This window comes from Ursus maritimus, unplaced genomic scaffold (assembly GCF_017311325.1).
Source record: "Ursus maritimus isolate PB19 unplaced genomic scaffold, ASM1731132v1 scaffold_23, whole genome shotgun sequence".
Lineage (NCBI taxonomy): Eukaryota > Metazoa > Chordata > Mammalia > Carnivora > Ursidae > Ursus > Ursus maritimus.
The window spans coordinates 3,089,822-3,113,540 of NW_024424786.1; the positions used below are offsets into that span (position 1 = coordinate 3,089,822).

The window sequence follows — 23,719 nt, forward strand, 5'->3', positions numbered from 1 at the left end:
TTGCCTGCTTCTCTTTCTTCCTTTGTTCTTCCCGGCCCCACACCCTTCCCATAAATGTTCTTTCTCCTACAATACACTGTGTTGACAAGACAACAGCTGATTCTCTGGCTTCTAGTAATGATCTTGGAGAACTTCTTGTCATCCATGAGCAGCTGAACTGCTCTCATCTTGGCTCCCTCCCTGCTGCCCCCAGCTCAGGGTGCCTCACTTTAGCAGAGGGGAATGCCTCACACTCTTGCCTGTATGATTAGATCACTGTTTTCACCCCAAGCCCCTACCTTTAGGCACACAGAGACAAAATGCTTCCCCCCAGATATTTGATTTGTTTTGCAAGTGCTCAGCACTCACAGACTGGTAACCACATTGGACGTGTTTCACAAATAACCACTGAGAGTTACCATAAATCTTCTCCCTTAAGAGAGGTCCTTCCTTACTGTTAAAATCTAGCTGGATTGAACTTTGGCATTCCCCCAGGGTGTGGAGAAGGTCACAGACCTGTACCATATTCAGTAAGATACAATAAGTCCATACACAATGTCTGCTGTTTTCATGCTAAAAAAAAAAAAAAGAAAAAACAAAAAACAAAAACAAAAAAACTGAGAGGGAAACCTGACATGTTTTTGTATCCTGGAGAATGAAGGCATCCAATGATCTGTTTAAACCTCTTGTGAAATAACCCTCAGCACTATGTTACCTCATCCTCAAGGTGAAGGGGTGGGGCGAAAGGAGCAGAGTTTTGATCCTGTGCCGATATCTGCTGACTTAAGCAGAGTATAACCAAGCAGAGGTTGTACTCAGAGGTAAGGAGGAGACTGGGGTGTTGGGGGGGAGAATCAGTTTTCTGCTGCAAATGTCATTGTCCGATGCTAGGGTAGAGGAGAGTCAGAGAGTCTCACTTTTCTATTTATAATCTTCTAAATGCAATGCAAAGAAAAAAAAATAATTATATTATTTTTCCTGCCTGTAAGGTAGCCCCATCCTTTTCCTCCTACCCCCTCCCCACTTCTCCTCATTTTGGGTCATGTTGACATATGGGTGAGACCAGAAACAAAGGTTGCTGGCTCATCCCAGCAGCCATCTGTCCACACTTGCCAGTGAACGGAATTTGCCAAGAACTCCCACTCCACAGGCTCTTGGGAGAGGCAGGCTGATAAGCTTGTGTCTCCGATAAAGCCCACAGCTTCAGGTGATCTGGGCAGGGCGGGGAAGCCGAATCCATGGGGAACTGGGGCCCCCATGGAGACAGGGCTGGATCCCCTCTGTGCCTGGAGGTGCTGACACCGTAAGAATGATGGAAATGAGGCTGGGGTGGGGGATCAACTCAAATGTTTAAAGAGCCAGAACAGCAAATAAAATCTGGCTGGGATTAGTTTTTTTCCGCATCTGACCTTACCAGAATCTCTTTCCAAAAATCTAAGCCTTCTCTGGGCACACAGGGTGTTTCTGGAGGCTGGTGATGTAGTGGAAGAGCCAGTGGTTGAGAGCCAGACTGCCAGCTATGAGTCCACTGTAAGCCTGGTGAATCTGATTCAGTGACACCATTGCTCTGAGCCTCAGTTTCCTCTGTGAGATGGAAAACATAGTCTTCTCCCAGGACTGTTGTGGACTTGAAATGAGTCAACATGCATATAAACTCCAGCACAGTGCCTGGGACACAGAGGTCCTCAGCAAACTGAAATTTCACTCCTAACTTTGTCTTTTGCTAAATGAAGTCAAACCATTGAAAGTCCTCTTGGTGTACAAGAGACATCCATTCGTTCATCCCAGAAGGTGCTAGCACAGTAGAAAAAGCCTTCCTGACCAGCCACAGGCAGAGGAGGATAGAGAGATGTACACTTTGCTGAGCTGATCATAAATCTGAATGTAATAATTATGTAAAGTATTCAAGAGCAATTCAGTGAGAGGATGCCTCATCTGCCTTGATGGGCTTTTCAATTACTCATTTTTAGTACTGCATTATACCATTCTCTGGCAATAATTATTAAACATTTCAACTGTATTGCAGTATAAAATTTAAAAGGCTGATTTATTTCCCAGGCACTAGACTACCTACTATAATGTTTCCCAATTAGATGGTTCTATTTGTTTGAACCTATTTATCAGAGTGATTTTCTAGCATTGAGTCAAAATGAGACCAAAGCTCCCCAAGTGGGAGTTGAGGGGACAAGTTAGATCCAGTGGATACAAGCACTAGCTTTGGGGTCCTGGGGAATGTGAGCCCAGGCTCCCCACTTCCTAGTCCCAGCTTCTGAATTCACAGGATTACTGGGAAGATTGTGCGAAGTAGTGGATAGGAAGTGTTAGCACCGACATAGAGGATGGACTCAATACATGTAGGTATTATTGCTATGACTGTGCATTCTGGGATGCCCTGGATTTCCCGGTCATTCACACATGTCTATCAATCACCTGCTAGGCTCTGGGCACTAAGGGTGCTGGCAGAGCCCATTCTCTGGTTGTCTCGAAGAGAAGTCACAGTTATTGGGCACCTAATTCTTCTAGGCACCTTGGAGTTCTTCCTTTATCAGCACGACACAGCCATTTACAGATAAGGACACTGAGGCACAGAGAGGTTAGTTACTTTTTTCAAGGTCATTCAGTTACTAAGACAGAAATCAGACCCAGGTCTTTCTGGTTTGAAAGCCCAAACATCAGACTCTCTCTGTCACCCCATACTGTCTCTCAGGACTCCAGGAGGCATATTTCACTTGGTTTGAAGAAGTCTTTCTTCTACGCCCCGGTTCTTCTAAAGGACATGCCTCTTCGTTTGCTGAGAATTACCTACCCCTAGTAAATTACCAGTTCCGCCAAGTCCATTTCTGCCTTTCTTAGCATCTCCCAAGTGGAGGATGAAGTTCTTTTTTTTTTTTTTAACCAAGGGCTATACTGTAGATAAAGTGATCAGGCAATGACCCCAACACACACACACACACACACACACACACACACACACACACACACACCAGCTCCGCTGGAGCCTGTCCACTGTACTTGAAGCTCCCAAGCCAAGCTGGATTTAGGTGCAGGCCAGCTGGGTTGGTGCCAGGATAACAGTCTATAAGAATTACTAAAACATCACTGGAAAGGTAATGAGATGGGAGAAAATGGGATTTACCAGAATTATTGAGAGTAATCATGATATGAGAATAATGATAGTAATGATATTTATTATTATACACAATACACCATGATTATAATACACACAGGGATAGTTTCGTGCCAGGAACTCATTTAAACCCTTCCAGCCCATTGAGGTCAGTACTATTATTATCTCCCACTTTAAAGATCAGAAGACTCCTTCCAGAAAGGTTAAGGAATTTGCCAGAGTCACACCACTAGTAAACAAGGTGTTGGGCTCTCCCAGGCCTTTCACCATTGCCTCCTGGTAGGAGGCAAACCCCCAAGAGTGCTTAAGTGACCAGAGATGGTGTCTAGGCTGCCTTCCAGGCTTCTTAGTTGCTGGTGAGGTGTGCAAGTTCAGGGCCAGGAACTGAACTGCTCAAGGCAATAAAGAGGGAGTGAGTGCTGAGCCAGCAGTCTTCCCTGCCTCCTCCTACACAGTACTCAGCCTCTCCTCCAAATGAATGTTGGGCAAATAGTTAGAGAATATCATTTTCAGGGCACCAACATGTCCTGGTCCAGCCCTGCTCCCAAGCCTGGCCTGCTGTGTTTGCTCTCAATAGGTGAAAGAACCCACATAGTATGGAGGATTAATCTGCTTTTCAGTAGAGAACTCGATCCATTAGCTCTCAGGACTCAACCTCCACAGATTGGAGGCCGTGTACCCAGGACAAGGTGACAGAGGGGCCCCCTACAATGCTCATGGTCACATCTGTGCTGCTCCTCCCCCAGGTCCTCACATGCTTCTCAGGTCTGGGAGGTGGAGTGCACACCCCTAGCAAAGAGAGGATAGAGCAGAAAGGGTAAAGGAGATGAATAAAATGAAAATAAGAATCTAGTGTAGAGATGCTAGTGCAGAAAAGGATGCTGTGATAACTGGTGAGAGTATAGAGGTAGGCACTGGGAGGTGAGGGTCTTTGTAGGGAAAGAGGGCAAGATTTGAACCTAAATCTTCACAGCCTAGAAGAGGGACCATCCAAAGCTACACTGCACAGTGAAGCCAATGCAGACATTCAAATGACGTTTCTGATGTGTTTAGAAAAACCTGCAAAAATGTGGGGGCTCCTAGGACGAATGGAAAAAAACAAGACACAACATTGTACACGCAGTATGAACACAACTATCTACACATTTCAAAATATAAAGAGAGAAAAGTCTAGAAGGAAACAGACCAAAATGGCTGAAACAGCAGGGGGACTTTTCTCTCCTTAACTTTTCTGTCTTTGTAAACTTTTCTAAAATGAATTCACTCCTAGAGCAATAAAGGCAAAGTCCTTATTTAATTTTTTAAAATCTGTATTGAAAGCTCTTTCATAAAAGACAAAGCAGCTGTCTTTTCTTCCATGACTTTTGCACTAAAATAAATACACATGGGAAACTAGAAAGAGGTGATTTAATGACCGGGATTATTTTCTTTGGATTCTCACTCAGATTTTACTTAAGTGGTTCAAAATCCCTTCCCGGAAAGATCCAGCAATAATAACCTACATTAATTTCACTCCCAGAAAAATTAAAAATGTGAAATTTAGCCATAAGGGATGATCATAATAGCCTAAAAAATTTTAAGCAACAAAATGTTCAACACTTTGAGGTTTTTGAAGTAAAATGTGGAGTATCTGTACTATGGGCTGCTATGCAATCATAGAAAATTTTATTAAGAGATATACTTAGTAGAAAAGGAAGTTGTTCATGATGTGCTATTGAGTGAAAAAGTAGGTCACAAGACAGTAACTACCGTGTTTTCTAGAATCCCATATATGTATGTGTATTTATATATAAACTGAAAAGATACACATCAAAAGATTAATAATAACTCTCTTCAGGGGTAGTAGAATTATAAGTAGTACTTATTTCAAAATGTTTACTTCTTTATGTGTTCTGATTTTCCTACATTGAACAAATATCTCTTATGTAGTAATAGTAAAAAGTTCATACCTACTTCTCTTTAGGATGTCCTCCTCCTGTGTTAATATGATTAACTAGCATAAGGTATTGTGGGAACACTTCCCTCCAGCTACAGTATACTGAGGACTTATTATGGGTATTGAACACTTTGTAAATACAACCTCATTTATTCTTTATGTCAACCAAGCAAAATGGGTTTTATTATCCTCATTTTTCAGATGGGAAAACAGACTCATAAACTTGGCCAAAGTCATCCAACTGGAAAGTGGCAGAGCCAAGATTTAATCCAAATCTACCTGACTTAAACATTCATGCACTTTCCATCTACCATACCACTTCACGCAAATGTCCAGAGAAAACATTTATGAGGTGATGCCAAAGGACATATTTTCCTTCATTCATCCTAACCCACCCTATGTGTTACTGTTGCCTGCCCTCTCTGACACAACAATCCATATTTAGATATACTATTGCCCTCTCCCTCAGACTCAGCTCACCCACTACCAAGATCAATAAGGACTTGAGGACAGAGCATGCTTAAGCACCCACTCTTCCCAATTGGGGGTTATCACATCACTATCTCTGAGAGCCATCCTTGCTTGTGGTACCCTGCATTGACTACTAGGCTGAGTTGTTCTCCTACTCCCATCTCACATCCCCGCAGCGGAAGTCCCTTCTTAAACTAAGGCCTGAGTTTCCAGACCTACCATCTCCTGCCAGCTCTTCTCCAAGGCCATGCTCATGGCACCAGTTTCTTGTTGTGGGTGCCATTTCAAGTTCTTATTCCAATTATCTGACTTATCCTTGGTTCTCATGTGGGAACTGGAGCCCTGACCTTGACCACCAGGGTCTGAGGCCCTGCTTCCTGAAGACAAATGTCCAAGATGCCACCTACATGAACTTCTGGACAGTATTCTCCCAAATGTCCCACTACCATGGTCCACCCACTTGTTAGAATGCTTGAGACTCCATCTGGGGCCTTGACACTGTTTAGGTTAATCTCTTGAGGCTTATGTCTGTCAGACCAGAAAGGGTAAGACAACATATCAGGAGAGGATCCAGATCAGAGTTGAGGAGGAAGATCAAGATTAGATTTAAGGGGGCGCCTGGGTGGCACAGAGGTTAAGCGTCTGCCTTCGGCTCAGGGCGTGATCCTGGCGTTATGGGATCGAGCCCCACATCAAGCTCTTCCTCTGTGAGCCTGCTTCTTCCTCTCCCACTCCCCCTGCTTGTGTTCCCTCTCTCACTGGCTGTCTCTCTCTGTCGAATAAATAAATAAATAAATCTTTAAAAAAAAAAGATTAGACTTAAGAAAGAAGTATTGCGTATTTGAGACTGAAAAGAAAGTGAGGTCACAAATAGGATGAGGCAAGAGTAGATACCCTAAGGGCAAAGACAGGTCCTGATGCAGCTTTCAAAATGGGTATGGCATGTGATTCAGGACTAAGAGTGTGATCAATGAAAAGTTTTGGAAACTTCTGTGGTCATGTTTAGAAAGCCCCTAGTATTGAAAAGGTCTATTCATGACCAGATGCCCAACCAGTTGCCTTAGCTATAGGTTGCGAAGCATTCTGGAAATTAAACCTTGTCCCCCTGTTTGAACCTGAGTTTGTCCTACCTGGCTATCTCGCTTCGCTTCACTTTGCTTCACTTCACTTCATTCACTTCACTTTCACAGGTCCTTTGAGCTGTCTCTCGAGGGGAGCCAAGGAGCCCACTGTACCAGCAAATCTTTCCCAAGTGACTTTGAACTTAAACTTAGCCTCAGAAGGTTTATTTTAGCCTATATTTTTTTAAAAAAAGAACAACAAATGGGGTGCCTGGGTGGCTCAGTTGGTTAAGCTTCTGACTCTTGATTTTGTTTCTAAGTCATGATCTCAGGATTGTGAGATCAAGCCTCACGTTGGGCTCTGTGCTCAGTATGGAGTCCACTTGGGATTCTCTCTTTCCTCTCCCTCTCCCTGCTCATGCACGCATGTGCATGCTCTCTCCCTCTCAAATAAATAAATTTTAAAAATAATTTAAAATTTTAAAATAAAAGAACAACAATAAAGAACAGAAACGTTAGCCATGTAATGTTTTAACGAGATCCTTAAAAAATTTTAGAAACTTCTTCATTTAAAATAATACGTCATCATTTTAGAAAACTTAGAAAATACAAAAAACATAGAAAGGAAATAAAAATCACCCATAATACTATTACCAGACACAATCACCCCTTGTAATATGTCTTAATTTTCTGGTCTGAGGTACTCAGAAAGAAATCACAGATTGAAATGAGTGGTAAAGGTTTTATTTAGTCATTGTAGTTGACGTTTAACATGGTGGCTCTATTCAGACCACAAGAAGGATGGAGATTTTGGGAGATGGGGAAAGGTACAAGAGCAGGTTTTGATAGACCCAAGGCTTATTGGAAGAGGCTAATATGTTCTGAAAAGCAAACATCTTTGGGAGCATTCTCTGAATTGAAGGAAACAACTCCTTCTGTTCAATGCCTAATTACCATCTGGCAACTGAGGTTGTGGATAAACAATCATATTTACCTGAGGTGGCTCCTATGTCTTGGAAGACATTCTTCTTTGTTTCAGTACTGGGCCAAGGGTCTTAGTCTTATCCCAGACTGGGCTGTTTGCCAGAGGCAACTGGAAAGAACACAGGCTTTGGCTTCAGACAGTGCTAGGTCAGAATGGATCACTCTGAGCTTCATTTCCTCATCTGTAAAATGGAAACAGTTATTGCCATGAAGGATTCAATGATGTGACCATGCTAAGTACCTGACACATAGAAAAATGTTAATTAAATATTAATTACGTTTGGCTTTTCTGATATAGTCACCTGGAACCCTCCCAAAGATTGTAAATATTTAGGGTTAAAAGTTCCAGAAGTTTTCTGTGACTCCCAGTAAAGCGGGTTCTCACTGGAAGCCAAGTGCATAGGTCTAAGAAAAGCACATTGTTTGGAATGCCACCCTCACACCAGCAAAGCTGTGTAAGGGAAACTAAGTGCCCTCTAAGAAAATCTGAAGTAAAGTACTATTTACATTTACCAAGTATTTATTTTGTGTTGGAGTGAGGTATTTAGCTGTGGGCTGGTCCAATGTGTGTGGTTCCATGGGACTAAGCTTGACTAGAGAGAAACTTCTTACCTAACATAAGGGAATGACACTATTAGGAGGGCCTGTTGGCATAGGAAAAAAGCACAGGCATTAGGGACAGGTAGGGCTCAAACACTGGCTCCTCCCCTGTGGGACTTGGACAGGTTATTTAAGCCATCTACATCACAGTTGTTTCTTCAGGGATAGGCCCAATAATACTTAAGAGTTTGGGGGGATATGGAAACAGTATATGTAAAGTCCTTGGTCAAAATAGTACTCAAAAATGGTAGCTATTGTTATTATAATTAAGGCTATTAATTACCATCTAGAGAAACAAAGTCTAAAGTCAGAAGGAAGTCCAGGGAGTTGTCTAAGAGAGCTAAGACAGACATTACAGCCCAGACGTAGAGCTGGGAATCTCACAACCAAAGGGAGGAGGCAAGTACACCAAGTTCTTCAGCATGCAGCTATTATGTATCAGGCTCTGTGCTGAGTACTGGGGAAACAATGAGAAAAAAACTAAGAGACATGGTGCCTGCCCTCAGGTAGCTTACACGTTATTAGAGAAGTAGACATTAATCAAGGAATCAAAGAAATATATGTAAAATTAAAAAATAAAGTGTCTGAAAATAGAGAGATGGGTCGTGTGAGAACATATAAGGGAGGGAATTGACAATGAAAGAAAACAGGGAAGGCTTTTCAATGAAAAAGATGAGTGAGCTGAGATGAAATAAAGAGGGGAAGGAGGAGAGGAGAGGCAGAGGGAAGGAAGGAGGGGGGAAGATGGAGGAAGGGAAAAGATGAGAAGGAAAAAGGAAATAGGAATTGGTCAATCTTTGGCAGGAGAAAACACAAGTTCAATGTAGCCGAGTGCAGAAAACAAGAAGGGAGATGGCACAGTATGAGGCTAGAGAGGTAGGAAGGCAGAGATTCAACTCTGTTAAGGATTTCAGTCTTGATTCTAGAAGCAGTGAAAATCTATAAGTTGTTCTAAGGAGGGAGATATTAGAATTAAATTTGTGTTTTTAAAAGATCACTTTGGCTTGCCATATAGAGAACAAATTGGAGAAAGGCAAGAGAGAATGTACAAAGGCTAGTTAGAATAACTTTATTTTAGTTCAGATTAAAAATTATGTAGCTTGTTCTGGGTAGTTAGTAGGGATGGTAGTAGGAATTCAAGAGATATTTGGAAGGTAAAATGGACAGCATTTATATATGAAGGTGAGAGGGAGGGAAGAGCCAAGGAGGACATCCAGTGTTTCTGACTTGTACAACTGAAGTAGGGCCAGGCTAGAGGGAAGATAGTTAAGTCAGTTGCTGATGAGGTAGATTTGAGGTGGTTTTGAACCAAGAGGAGATGCAAGTAGAAGATAGAAGGTCAGAGATACATGTCTGGAGATCAGAGGAGTGACCAAGACTAGAAATACAACCTTGTGAATCATCCACACATAGGTAGTTATTAAAGCCATGAGTTGAATGAGATCACCTGCAGAGACAGAATAAAGTCAGAACTGGAGAGGGTTTAGGACTAGCCTTGAGCAATTTCAGATTCAAAGACCTGTAGAGGAGGATGAGCAGCCAAAGAAAGTGGAGAAAGCATAGATAAGAAAATGGAGGCAGGGAGGAGGGCAGGAAGGAGCTCAGGCACTAAAGCCAAGCAGGGAGAGTGCTTTAAGAAGAAAGACTACAGAGGATTTACTGGATTAAGCATTGCAAAAGGCACTAATGGTCTTAGCTAGAGCTGCCTAGGTACCATGATATTCCCAAAACTCCTGGGATTGAGCTGAGAATGAGTGGGAGGTGAAATGGAGACAGTAAGCATAGCCAACTCCTTAAAGTAATTTGATTGTGATGGAGAGGAGAGATGGAACACCGTAAGTGGGGAGGGAATAACTCCGGGTTGCTTAATTTTTAAATGGAGAGACTCAAATATGCTCAATAGGCTAATGGGAATGATTCCACTGAGGCAAAAGTTGAATCTGGAGGGGAGAAAAGTCATTCTTAGAGTCAGGAAGAAGTGATGGGAGCAAAGCAGAAATGTAAGAAAAGTAAGGCTCCTCTATTATAACAGCAAGAAGGAGGAGAGGGCAGATGCAAATGAGGAAATGAGGGACTCTACATCTGATGACTTCTGATTTTTTTCTGTAAAGACACAAGGTATAACAATAAGTAAAGAGGAGAGATGAAAGTTGGAGGTTTGGGGAGAGTCGAGAAGATTTGAAATCATCATTGTCAAGAATGGGAAAGTAAAATAACAAATAGGAAGTGTTTTATCAGAGTCTAACCTGCTGAGTTTTTATCAGATACACACAGCAGTGTAGCAGGGCAGACTCAAGGATAGAAGTCAGTTAATATAGAAGACAACTGGCCTCGTCATGAGGTGAGCAATTTATCTAAGGTTGGGATTTTATCACATTAGGAAGATAAAATGACAGAAAGGTAAGGGAGTTTTTAAGAGTTTCTATACTATATATGCAAAAATAAAGACCTACAAATAGATAACACCATATTGATAAAGAAGAGCAAGGAAAGGAGACTTGCCCTTCTAGATGCTAAAATATAGTGCCATGGACAAGAATGGGCAGGAGACTAGAACAGAAAGCCCAGAAACAACATGAGTGTTTGGGATATTGGTATATGATTAGGTTGAATGTATGCCCCATTTGCCTGGGAAAGTCCCAGTTTTGCCTGTTATCCCAGAACAATGATTAATAACAGCCTTTTCATCCTTGTTTGGACAATAAATTATGTTGGCATTCTATATATGACAGAGATGGCATCACAAAAGAGTGGGGGAAAGATGGATTGAGTACTGTAAAAGTAACTCACAATGTTGACTTCTGGTGTCCCATCCTACATATAAGAAGTGGAAGTAAACACTGCATTCTAACAGCAAGTAAAAAGCTAAGCAAACTGGAAAATCAACAGCTCTTAGATCCATCAGAGAAGTGAGTTCACAGGGCAAACCACTGTCCCCAATATTGGAGAGATAGACAAGAGGATACACAGGATCACAACTTACCAGAGAAAAATCTCCACATGCCAGCATAGAAAAGCCTAAACTATGATTGCTAGATTGTTAGAGGCTCAGTGTGGACAATTCTGAGAGTTAAAAACTTCAGAGGCACCCAATAATTGGGGTGGAGATGGGGGACAAAACTTTTGTGAGTTTTAACTCCAGGAACTCTATCAGATTCTCAAAGTGAGTATCAGAGAAAAACTGTTGTGCTTCTGGCAGGGGGAGGAGAAAAGAAACCATCTTTGAATACAGCAAAGCATTCTGTTCTTAACAGGGCCTGCCCTCAGGAGAAACTATTTTACCAGAGCCTAACCTGCTGAGGTTTTATCGGAGCCTAATCTATTTGGGGGAAGAGAAATAATGAAAACCAGGTCCCTCTAGCTTTCCATGTGGTGGAAGGAAAATATACAACTCCAGACCCTTCATCCATCCAGTGCCACCTAAAGCAAAGGAGGGTGGTTGGGGGGATGGCTGAGAAGCCTAACTGAGGTTCACAGTCCGGGGGCACAAGTCACCAACCAACAGACTGAGACCTAATCATAGCACTAGAGAGCACTTCCCCTCCCCAACACCTTACCACCACATTACTAAAAGCCTATTTACTTCAATTCTTTTTACCCAGACAGCGTGTCCACTGTTCAACAAAAAATTAAAAGGCATACTAAAAGGCAAAAAACACAATTTGGAAAAACAGAGATGGCAGAGATGTTGGAATGATCAGACTGGGAATTTAAAGCAACAGTGATTAATATGCTAAAGGATCTAATGGATAAAGCAAACAGCATGCAAGAACAGATGGGCAATGTAAGAAGAAAGATGGAAATCCTAAGGAAAAAAAGAACAAAAAGCTAGAGATCAAAGACCTTGTCAAAAATGAAGAATGTCTTTGATGAACTTATTAGTAGACTGGACACAGCTGAGAAATCTCTGAGCTTAAGGAAATATCAACAGAAACCTCTAAAACTGAAAAGCAAAGAGGTCAAAGACTGAAAAAAAAACAGAACAGAATATCCAAGGACTGCGGGACAACTATGTAATATGTGAGTAATGTGAATACTAGGAGAAGAAAGAAAGGAACAGAAGAAATATTTGAAACAATAGTGACTGAGAATTTCCCCCAAATTAATATCAAACAACAAACCACAGATTCAGGAAGCTCGGAGAATGCCAAGGAGGATAAATATCCAAAAAGACTGCACCTAAGCATATCATTTTTAAGCTAAAGAAAATCAAAGGTAAAGAAAAAAATCCCGAAAGAAGCCAGAGAGGGGGATAATTCTTACCTACATAGGAATGAAGATAAGAATTGTATCCAACTTATCCTCAGAAACCATGCAAATAAGAAAAGAGTAGAGTGACATATTTAATGTGTTGAGAGAAACAAAACACTAAGAATTCTGTACCCTGTAAAATTATTCTTCAAATGTGAAGGAGAAATAAAGACTTTCTCAGACAAATCAAAATTGAGGGAATTTGTTGTCAGTAGATCTGTATTGCAAGAAATGTTTTTAAAGTTCTTTATAGAGAAGAAAAATAATGTAAGTCAGAAACTTGGATCTTCATAAAGAAAAGAGCATCAAAGAAGGAAAAAATGAAGGAATAATAAAAATTTTTATTTTCCTTATTAATTAACAGCTAATAGTTTTTCAAAATAACAACAGCAACAATTCATTCAATTATATATGTTTATGCCTACATACGTGCTTCTGAAGAAGTAAAATGAATGACAACAACAATGCAAAGGACAGGAGGAAGGAACTAGGAATATTTGGTTATTATAAGGTGACTGAACTATCTGTAGAGCAGTATAGTGTTATTTGAAAATAGTCTTGAGCTAGTTGTAAATGTATACTATGATCTCTAGGACAACGTCTAATAAAGCAGTTAAAAAAAGGAAATAAAATTGATTTGCTAAGAAAAGAGAGAAAATAGAATCATATAAAAATGGTCAAAGACAAAAATAAAAAAACAAAAAGGTAAACCAATAGAAAACAAGTATGGCAAATATTAATCCAACTATATCAATAATCACCTTAAATATCAATAGTCTAAGTATACCAACTTAAAGATTGTTAAAATGAATCAAAAACAAGATCTTCATATGTTGTCTACAAGAAACCCACTTTAAATATAAAGACGCATGTAATTAAAAGTGGAATGATAGAGAAAGATACACAATGCTAACAATCGTAAGAAAGCAAGGGTAGCTATATTAATATCAGACAAAGTAGACTTCAGAGCAAGGAATATTATCAAGAATAACAGGAGTATTACCTAATGATAAAGGGTTTAATATTCTAAGAAGACATAATAATCCTTAATGTGTATGCGCTTAACAACAGAGCATCAAAATATGTGAGATGAAAACTGATAGAACTACAAGGAGAAATAGATGAATCCACTATCATTGTTGGAGACTTCAGCATCCCTCTATTAGATATGGACAGATCCACCAGTCAGAAAGTAAGTAAGGACATAGTTGAACTCAGTACAATTTATAAAGTGGATATAATTGACATCTATAGATTACTTCATCTAACAATAGTAGATTACACAGTCTTCTCAAGCTCACATGAAACATTCACCAAGATATACCGCATTCTGGGCCATAAAACACACCTTAACAAATTTAAAAGAAAAGAAATCATAGAATGTCTGCTCTCAGACCACAATGAAATTAAACTAGAAATCAATAACAGAAAGATAGCTGGAAAATCCCCATAAACAACACATTACCAACCAACACATGGGTCAAGGAAGAAATTTCAAAAGAACTTTAAAAATATTTTAAACTAAATGAAAATGAAAATACAACTTATCAAAATTTGTGGAATGTAGCAAAAGCAATGCTTAAGGGAAATTTATTGCACTGAATGTATATAGAGAGAGAAAAGAAAAAGAAAAGAAAAAGATATAAGAATAATCTCAGCTCCCTCCCTAGAAAAAGAAAAGAAAATTGCATCCAAAGTAAGCAGAGGAAAACAAATAATGAAAATGAGAGCAGAAATCAATGAAATTGAAAACAAGAAATCAAGAGAGAAAACCAACAAAACCAAAATATTGGTTCTTTGAAAAGATCAAAAAAATTGATAAGCCCCCAGCCAAGCTAACTAAAAAAGAGAGAGAAGACAAAAATCACTAATATCAGAAATGAAACAAGGAGCATTATTACAGATCTAATGGACACTAAAGGAATAATAAAGGGCTATTATGAACAACTTGGTGCCCACAAATTTGATAACCTACATGAAACACACCAGTTCTTTGAGAGACATGAGACACAATCTGTCAAAACCTAAACAAGAAGAAACAGACAATCTGAATAGGCCTATATCTATTAAAAAATTGAATCAATAATTAGTAATCTCCCAAAACAGAAAGTACCAGACCCAGATGGGTTCACTGATGAATTCTACCAAAAAGTTAATATAGAAATTATACCAACACTCTACTTTCTAACTCATTCTATGATGCCTGTGTCACCCTAACACCAAAACCAGAGAAAGACTTCACAAAAAAAGAAAACTGCAGACTCCTATTTCTCATGAATATAGATACAAAATTCCTCAACAAAATGTTAGCCAATCAAATCCAACAATGTACAGGAAGAATATATACCATAACCAAGTGGAATTTATCCCAGGTAATGCAAGGCTGGTTCAACATTTAAATGTCAATTAACATAATCCATCACTTCAACAGACTAAAGAAGAAAAATGTGATCGTTATCAATAGATGTGGAAAAAGCATTTGACGAAACCCAACATCCACTCATGATAAAAACCCTCAGCAAACTAGGAATAGAGAGGAATGTCTCAACTTGATAAAGAGCATCTACAAATAAAACCTATCCCTAATAGCATAGTTACTGGTACGAAACTTGACGTTTTCTCGATACAATCAAGAACAAGACAAGATAAATCAACTCTCACCACTACTTTTAACATCATAATTGGAAATTTGAGATAATGCAATAAGACAAGAAAAGGAAATAAAAGATCTACATATTGGAAAGGAGGAAATAAAACTCTTTTCTCAGATGACATGATTGTCTACATAGGAAAATCTGAAAGAACCAACGAAAAACCTTCTGGAAGTAATAAGCAATTATAACAAAAGATTAGTGGTTGACGGGGGTTGGAGGGAGGGAAGGATGAATAGTCAGAGCACCAAGGATTTTTAAGGCAGTGGAACTATTCAGTACAATACTATAAAACCTCGGTGGTGAATGCATGTCATGATACATTTGTCAAAACCCACAGAATAAACAGCACCAGGAGTGAACCCTCATGTAAACTCTGGACTTTAGGTGATGATGATGTGTCAGTGTAGGTTCATCCTTTGTAACAAATGTACCAGTCTGGTGCTGGATGTTGATAATAGGGAAGGTTGTTCATGTGTGGGGACAGGGAGTCTGTGGAAACTGCATTTTCTGCTCAATTTTGCTATAAACCTGAACTGCTCTTAAAAATTAAGTTTATTAATTTTTTTAAAGTAGCTCACAATGTGGAGAAAGTGGAGTTGGAGCTCTACTCCCTTGTATTAAAAAATAAACTCTAAGTGGATCGAAGACCTAAATGTGAAAGGTAAAATGATAAAACTAATGGGGAAAAAATACTGAAAAATATCTTTGTGGTCTGTTTTTTAAGCAAGAGCACAAAAGTGCAAGCCATAGGAGAGAAATTGGTGAATTTGACTAGATGAAAGTTATTTCTGTGAAATGAAGAATTCCAAAAGTAAGATGAACCTCCCACTACATGGTGCATATTGCTGAAAAGCTCTCATGTGGGTTCGCAAGGAGAGCAGCATGAAGAGCTTCATTGTGGCGAAGTTTGTGGAGGTAAAGATCTGGAAGTCAGCCGACTGCCTCTCACTGGGAGAATGGATACGTAAAATGTGGTCTATGCATGCAGTGGAATAATAGACCATAGTCAGAATCAATGAATTACATCCACATATAGTAACTTTGACATACAGGTATCCTCACTTTTTAAAAGTTCATGTTATGCCACTTTGCTTTTACGGAAGACTTATACTAGTGCCTGTTTTCACCAACTGAAAGAAATCAAAAGAGGATTTTCACTTTTATGAAAAAGGCAAAAAGTGAAAATAGCACTCAGCATTTGTTTTGCAGTTAGCTGTTAGAAGCAGTGCAAACCTGAGCAGCAAGAGAGATATGGCCGAACTACACTCAGCATCTCAGCATCAAGCCTCATATAACTTTGAACTGTGTCTGTGAGCATCTGTGTTTTATCTTGATTTATTTTGTGCATCTGTTAGTAAGATGTGTCCTAAGGTATCAGAAAAGCCTAAGACAGGGTATTTTTGGGGTCTGGGAACACTCAAAAAATTTTTCATATAAATCGATGGTAATTGCTTTTTCAGTTTATACCATTCCAGCTTACAAAAGATTTCATAGGTATGCTCTACTTTCAGATAGTGGGGAAAACCTGTATCTTCAAAGCATAAGATCAAGTGAAAGAAACATTAAAATGTAAAACAATTCTATGTAACTTCAAGTAAGTTACATATATATGTGTATGTATATATATATACACACACATAACGTATATAATATATACACATTTTATATGTACATTATATATTATATAAACATACACACACAAACACACTCAGAAGGACATATATAAGTGAGAGTAGGATAAAGAATGTAGAGATAAATGAAATACAATAGAAGATTGCTTTTGCTTTGTCCAGGGATAAAAATATATGATGAATTAAGGAGTTTGAGTGACTTCATTTTTTTTACCTGCTTCCCTAAAAGGAATATGAATTTTTAAAAGTAAAATAAATACAAAATAGATATTAGCATCTTATTAAATTATATTTGAAGATTAAATGCGTAATTCAGATGAAGCACTTAGCTTAGTGTGTGACACATACTTAAACACTCAATAAATGTTTTCTGTTGTTGTTATTAGCACTACTCATGGCACAACTACTACCAAGCAATTGGAGTTGACACTTAGGACCTGTTGCATTTCAATGATTTCCCGCAAGAGATCCTTCCCGGTCTAACGGTCTGTAATAGTACTAGAGGGATAGACAAGTTCTGGCAGCAGACCCCGAAGCAAACAGAGAAATGCTGAACCAGTCTTGGGGAATGGGAATGGCTACCAGTTTTTTTGCGGTGTCCAAGGAAACTTTGATGGTTAAGTTGGGAGAACACGACACAATGCACATGCTCAGGAGGTAGAAACTGCCAAGTAAATAATGCCATGAAGCTGGGACAGAGTTCGTGTACTTTGGTGGACTTTCTCCAAAGGGGTGTTTTCTTTTAGCATTTCGATTTCAAGGTATGAAACTGTAGCTGAATTACAAGTGTTAACTATTTAGAGAGCGTTGGCTTTGGATTCTCCCCTCCCCCTCCTCTTCCTCCCTGTCCTCCTCCTCTTCTTCCTTCCCCTGAAGTGGGACGTAGTTATGATAGTGAAATAAGCAAGATCATCACCTAGTGGCCTGTTCCTCAAAGACCAGATCCTGGTCCCAGAGAGCGGAGCCCGTGTGCCAAATCCTTGCCCTCATGTTAATTCAACAAGCATTGACTGGAACTCTATGCCAGGCACTATTCTGGTGTCTGGGGATATAGAGCTGCTAACACAAAACGACAAGTTTAAAAATAAAATTAAGGAAGTGTCAACTCGGAAACTTACGAGCCTTCCCAAAGTGACATTGCATTTTAATCTGTTTGCTCTCCACAGATCATAGATGAGGAAGAAACCCAGTTTATGAGTAACTGCCCCGTTGCGGTCACTGAAAGCACCCCACGGAGGAGGACACGGATCCAGGTGTTCTGGATAGCGCCACCAGCAGGAACAGGCTGTGTGATTCTCAAGTAAGTGAACACGGGGTCCTCGGAACCCTTCATGCTCCCTCCCTGTGGGCTGTCAAAGGCTTCACGGTGGGGTTGCAGAAGGGAAAGTGGCTTTGGTGGGACAGCAGATGAGTGACATCATCTCTCTGTCCTTGGTTATCTTAACTCTGAAATGGGGTCGAGGGCCATTGCTGATGAAACGCTCTAAAAAGAACCATTCGCCCAAATCTCTATTTTTAGTGATTTCAGTGATTTTCGAATTCAGTGATTCTCCTGGCTACGCTCTAGCTTCTAGAGATATTGATACTAGGGCTGGTTAAGAAAAATTACAAATCAGGTAAGGAGAATCTCTGACTTCCTCCCTCTGGAATTTAACACCCCTACCCTTATATTGTGCTAGGCTGACCTGAGACCCAGCTGTTACCTCCTTAGTCTCTGCCCTGGCCTTATGATCTTATTTTCTTCCTCCTATCCTCAAAACTGCCCTCGTGTGCCCCTTCCTGTCTGGTCTCCTGATCCTCCCTTTGTTAAGTTACAATGCATGATAAGAGGTGTTAACTTGGGGTGCCTGGGTGGCTCAGGGGTTAAGCATCTGACTCTTGATTTCAGCTCAGGTCATGATCTCGGGGTCGTGAGATCGAGTCCCACATTGGGCTCTTCTTTCAGCACAGAGTCTGCTTGAGATTCTCTGCCTCTCCCTCTCCATCTGCCCCTCTGCCCACTTGTGTGTGCACATGTGTGAGCTCTCTCTCTCTCTCTCAAATAAAATCTTTAAAAAAAAAAAGAAGAGGTGTTAACCAGCTAATAGTTTTCCTGTAAAAGGTAGCATTATCTCAAACCTGTGTCTCCAAAATGGTATACCATAGGATGGTATTCAGGGAGATGTAAATAGGTGGGCAGGAAACCAATTTCTACACTTAAATAAGTTTAGAAAATGCTGTAGACTGTATCCCCTTCTTGCAGATTCACAACATATATTAGCAGATTCAAGGTTTTGCAAAGTCCTACTCAAATGAAATGTGTTTAATGTGGTTTCACCAGCATTTCCCAAACTTATTTGATTCCTTTTTTTCTGAGACATATATTAACATTCACCAGTTTGGGAAGTGCAGCCATACCTATTTCAAATAGATTTAAAGACCATATGGAGGGATACTGGGAATTTTAGGATTTCAGACAGGCAAACTGTCATAGGTAGATGGACAAGGCTCCAATCACAGCATCTAAGAAGCCATTTTCCCATGAAGGTAAGGGGCTGGGATCTTCCCAACCATCTTCCTCTTATTTGAGTCCCCTGGGGCCTTATTTATATATTTGGTTCATTTGTCTGCACCTCTGACAGGTGGACATTTCTACAGTCTTAGGACTGGGGTTAACTTTAGCCCACCTCTGAGGAGGGGCTATTAAGGAGGCATTCCAACCAGGCACTCCAGTCCCTGCAGCTTCGGGACTCAGCTGTGCCTGGCTTGTGGGAAAAAAGCCCACTGAAGTCTTTGGAAGCCTCTGTCCATTGTCCAAGCCCAGCACTGTCTTTGTCAGGCCTCCCTTTGCTGCCATCTGGCTATACATCACTTGTGTCTTAGTTTGAGGCAAGCTGAACATGCTTACTCAGATTCCTTGAGAAGTTTGTCTCTTGGCATCAATCTGTATCGGTGAAATTTTTTTAAAAAAGAATAACAGAAGGGGGGAATGAACCATGAGATACTATGGACTCTGGGAAACAAACTGAGGGCTTCAGAGGGGAGGGGGGTGAGGGAATGGGATAGGCTGGTGATGGGTAGTAAGGAGGGCACGTATTGCATGGTGCACTGGGTGTTATACGCAACTAATGAATCATCGAACTTTAAAAAATAAAATAAAATAAAGAATTAGAAGTAGAACTTTTAAAAATGAAACCTTATATATAAACCCCAGTATATAACATGTATCTAGTATCCAGTTGAAATATGGGAGAAGGCCCATGGAAATAAAGGTCACTGAAATGAGAACAAACAGGGCCTATTTATTGAGTGTTTGCTATATAGCAAGGGAGTTGGCTGCTATCACTAGCATTTGGCTGGAGGAGGAGTGGGAAAACTTTACAGGGAAAGGAAGGGCAGACTGCAGGTATGTTGTGATTGAATGGTAGGGTATTAGCTTGGGGAAGCTGGAAGCAGGCTAACGGAAAGGGAGCATCTTATATGATTGGTTTGGAGAGCCTATTTGGCTTTCTCTTATTGGTCCTGAGTCAGAAATAGAGGAGGCAGTGGGGGCAAAAATTAGAGAAGCTGGTGATCATTGACAAGTCCTTAATGTTCTGGGCTGATACTACAGGGATTGTGGTTTGACTTCCCAGGCTGGTTCCTGCAGAGTTTGGGGGTCAGAGTTCTATTGTTGTGGTCATATGTGGTCTGCCTATTGTCCATTGGTATTTTCAGTTCTCCTGGCCTGGAGACCAGGTTCCCAGTGTGGCTTTCTGGTACCCACGCTCTTGCCCCTGGCTGCCTGGTCACTCCGCAGAGCCTGGGGCTCTGAAGAAGAAAATTGGAAGATGTTAGATTTATGCGATGGGTCTTCCTGCTCTGAAAATCCTGATCCTTCTGGCTAGGATCTGTGGTTTTCTTTGACTTATTGTTCTCACAAACCAGAAGTGTTTGATCTTCCTGGCAGAAGCCAGAAAGGCATTTCTTGTTTACCCTTTAACAATGAACATATGTGAACATATGTTTATCCATTAACAATGAACAAGTGTGGCTAGTTCAGTCACTCGTTCTTTCAACAAATGTAACTGAGCTTCTATTTGCACAGGCATCCAGGATACATAGATAACTGACATATGACCCTCAAGGTTTTCACGGGCCAAATGGAGGTGAGAGAAAAGGTCAACAATACTTTCTAGTACCAGTAACTCAGCAGCACATCTAGCGGGTTTTATCAGATTTAGTCTTCCTAACAAACTACCCCCATTTTCCAGAGGAGGTCCCGGGGAAATTAGGCGAGTTTCTTGAGTCATATATTCATTTAACTGCAAAGTCCCAGGTCTGTCCTTCCTTCCTTTCTTCCTTCCTTCCTCTTTCTTTCTTTTTCTTTTTTTTTTTTTTTTGAGAAGGTATCTGGAGGAGCAAACCAAAACTATCCAGCACAGATGGGAAATCAAAATGTACTTCTGTTTCTCAAAATGGCTAGTTAGTTTTTCCACATCCATTTATTGAATAGTTGGTCTTTTCCCCAATTGCTTGAAATGCTACTTCATCAGATATAAAATCTTCACACAGGCCCGTTCTGTTCTGCTTGTCTTTTTATCTATTCCTGCACAAAACCCACACCATTTATAGCATAATTTTATTTTATGTTTTGATAGCAAGTCATCACCCATTAATTTTCTAGTTCAAAATGTTCATGGCCATTCAGGCAGATTCGTAATTCCAGATAAATCTTAGAGTAAGTTTGTTGTAGTTCAATAAAACTTATACTGGGATTTTGAGTGGGGTTGTATCAAATTAATAGTTAAGTGTGGGAAATGTCAGCATCCCTACAGTATGTTTCCCCATTCAGAAACATGGAATATCCCCTATTTATTCAGGTCTTTTATATCCTTCACTAAAGTACTGTGATTTTTCTTCATTGAAATTGTACATTCTTTTTTTTTTTTAAGATTTTATTTATTTATTTGACAGAGATAGAGACAGCCAGTGAGAAAGGGAACACAAGCAGGGGGAGTGGGAGAGGAAGAAGCAGGCTCATAGCAGAGGAGCCTGATGTGGGGCTCGATCCCAGAACGCCAGGATCACGCCCTGAGCCAAAGGCAGACGCTTAACCGCTGTGCCACCCAGGCGCCCCTGAGATTGTACATTCTTGTGTGGCTTTTTCCTCATAGGTATTTTGTAGTTTTAGTGCTTTTGTGAATGGGCTCCTTTTTTGTTCTTATTATACTTTCTAATCATTGATTTCTTGTGTTTAGGAAAGCCATTGATTCTTATACTCTGAATTTGAATCTTGACACTGTTGAACTCTTGATAGTTCTAATGGCTTGTTGGTTCATTCTTTTGGGAAATTATGAATAAGTATACTTTGTGATTCCTTTTCATGTTTTAGTTTATTATCTGTCACCTCTAGTAGACTATTAAATGGTGGTGTTCATGCTTATTCCTGATTTTAATGGGGATTCTATATTTTACTTTTTAAGTATAACATGAAGTACAGGTTTCAAATTGATGCTTTAATCAAGTTGAGAAAGACTCCTTTTTGTAGAGAGAGGGGTGGGGGAGAGGGAGACAGAGATCCTTAAGCAGGCTCCATGCCCAGTGTGGAGCTGGACATAGGAACCCTGAGATCATGACCTGAGCTGGACTGATTCAGCCACCCAAGTGCCCTGAGAAGGACTCTTTATCTAGCTGAGAAAATTTCCTTCTTTTCACGTAGAAGGCAGCATTTGGGAAACTGGCCAACCAGTATTCCCTGTGTACCTGCCATGTGCCCAGAGCATGGGAAAGACTCAGGGTATAAACAACGATCCTAACTTCCAGGGTATTTTCAGCCTGGCTGTGGTATAAATAAAAATATGTCTGCAAAGGTTAGCAAGCCCAGGACAAGCTTGAACTGGGGACAAATTAAACGTGGTTAGTCAGAAAGGAGATGAGTGAGGAATGGAATAGTGGGAGCACCAGAGTTTCTTGGAAAGTTCGTATATATCTTGAAGGCTGTGTAAGGTTTGGGTAAATGGACAGAAGGACAAGGTTATTCCAGGTGATGGGAGTGGACCTAGTGAAACTGAGGTGAGCATAAGCTTGGCAGCCCCAGGAGGCAGACTCTGTGCGATTAGAAGGTCTTTGGGGGCCAAAATCCGTTGCTAAGTCATGGAGGTCTTCCAGTGTCAAGATGAAGAGATTGAATTTGATTCAAGAGGCACGAGGGAGCCATTAGTGGTTATGAAACAGTGGACTGACATGCTGGGAGGAAAGTTCATTAAAAAGTTAGTAAGGATACTCAAATCTGGCAGCAAAGCTCAGGGCAGATGAAAGGGGAGATGCCAACTTTCTTGCAGAACCCTCACTTGCAAAAAGGAGCATTTGTGTTGTGGTATTTGGTTAATATTCCTGGTAGAATAAGCTGCAGAGTCTGCTAAATGTCTGTAGATGACAGCTCTGAAACCCGCTTGGTTAGTTGTGTTCCTTTGCCCAGGAGGGCAGGAAGGGAAGCACATAGCAATTACGACTTTCCTTTTGGCACAAACCTGACACCATTTCCATTTTCCATTTGGATGCAAAGATTTGAACATTTCTAAATTACAGGCTTTCCAGGCAGACCTCCTTAGAGCCATTGCCCCGGCGTGCTGCATTGCTGCCAGAATGCTGTAAACATGATAGCAAAGTAGCAACCGAGGGAAAGAAAGAGCCCCTGGGAATAGAATGGATGTGTACAGACCCCACCAGAGAAAATCTCGTCCCCTTAAATGTGACAGCTTTTGTCCCCTGAAGTGATCCTCTCTTTTCATACATTTATCACCTTTATTACATACATTTATTACTGGGTTTCTGACACCCATTCGTAACTTTCCGGGAGGGTCTGAGATGTGGGTCATCGTGCTCCTGAGGAGAGAGTCACTTGATGAACTATTTGGGGAATTCTACCTTAGGAAATGGGGGTTGGATACAGGGCCCAGGGAATACTAATAGTCAAGAGCCATGCCCTGCTGTAGGGACATTACAAATATTTATGTAATCCTCACAGCCACCCTCTGAAGTAGAAACTACAGAAGACACTGAGG

At 40.5% G+C, this 23,719-nt stretch overlaps 1 protein-coding gene across 1 annotated transcript in view; it reads left to right on the forward strand.

Annotated features, from left to right (window-relative positions):
* SPON1 (spondin 1) overlaps positions 1-23,719 on the forward strand; it is a 254,714-nt gene that overhangs the window by 53,464 nt on the left and 177,531 nt on the right. Inside the window, exon 3 of the mRNA XM_040638841.1 lies at positions 17,861-17,994. Coding sequence (XP_040494775.1) covers positions 17,861-17,994 — 134 coding nt within the window. The remainder of the gene's footprint in view (positions 1-17,860; positions 17,995-23,719) is intronic.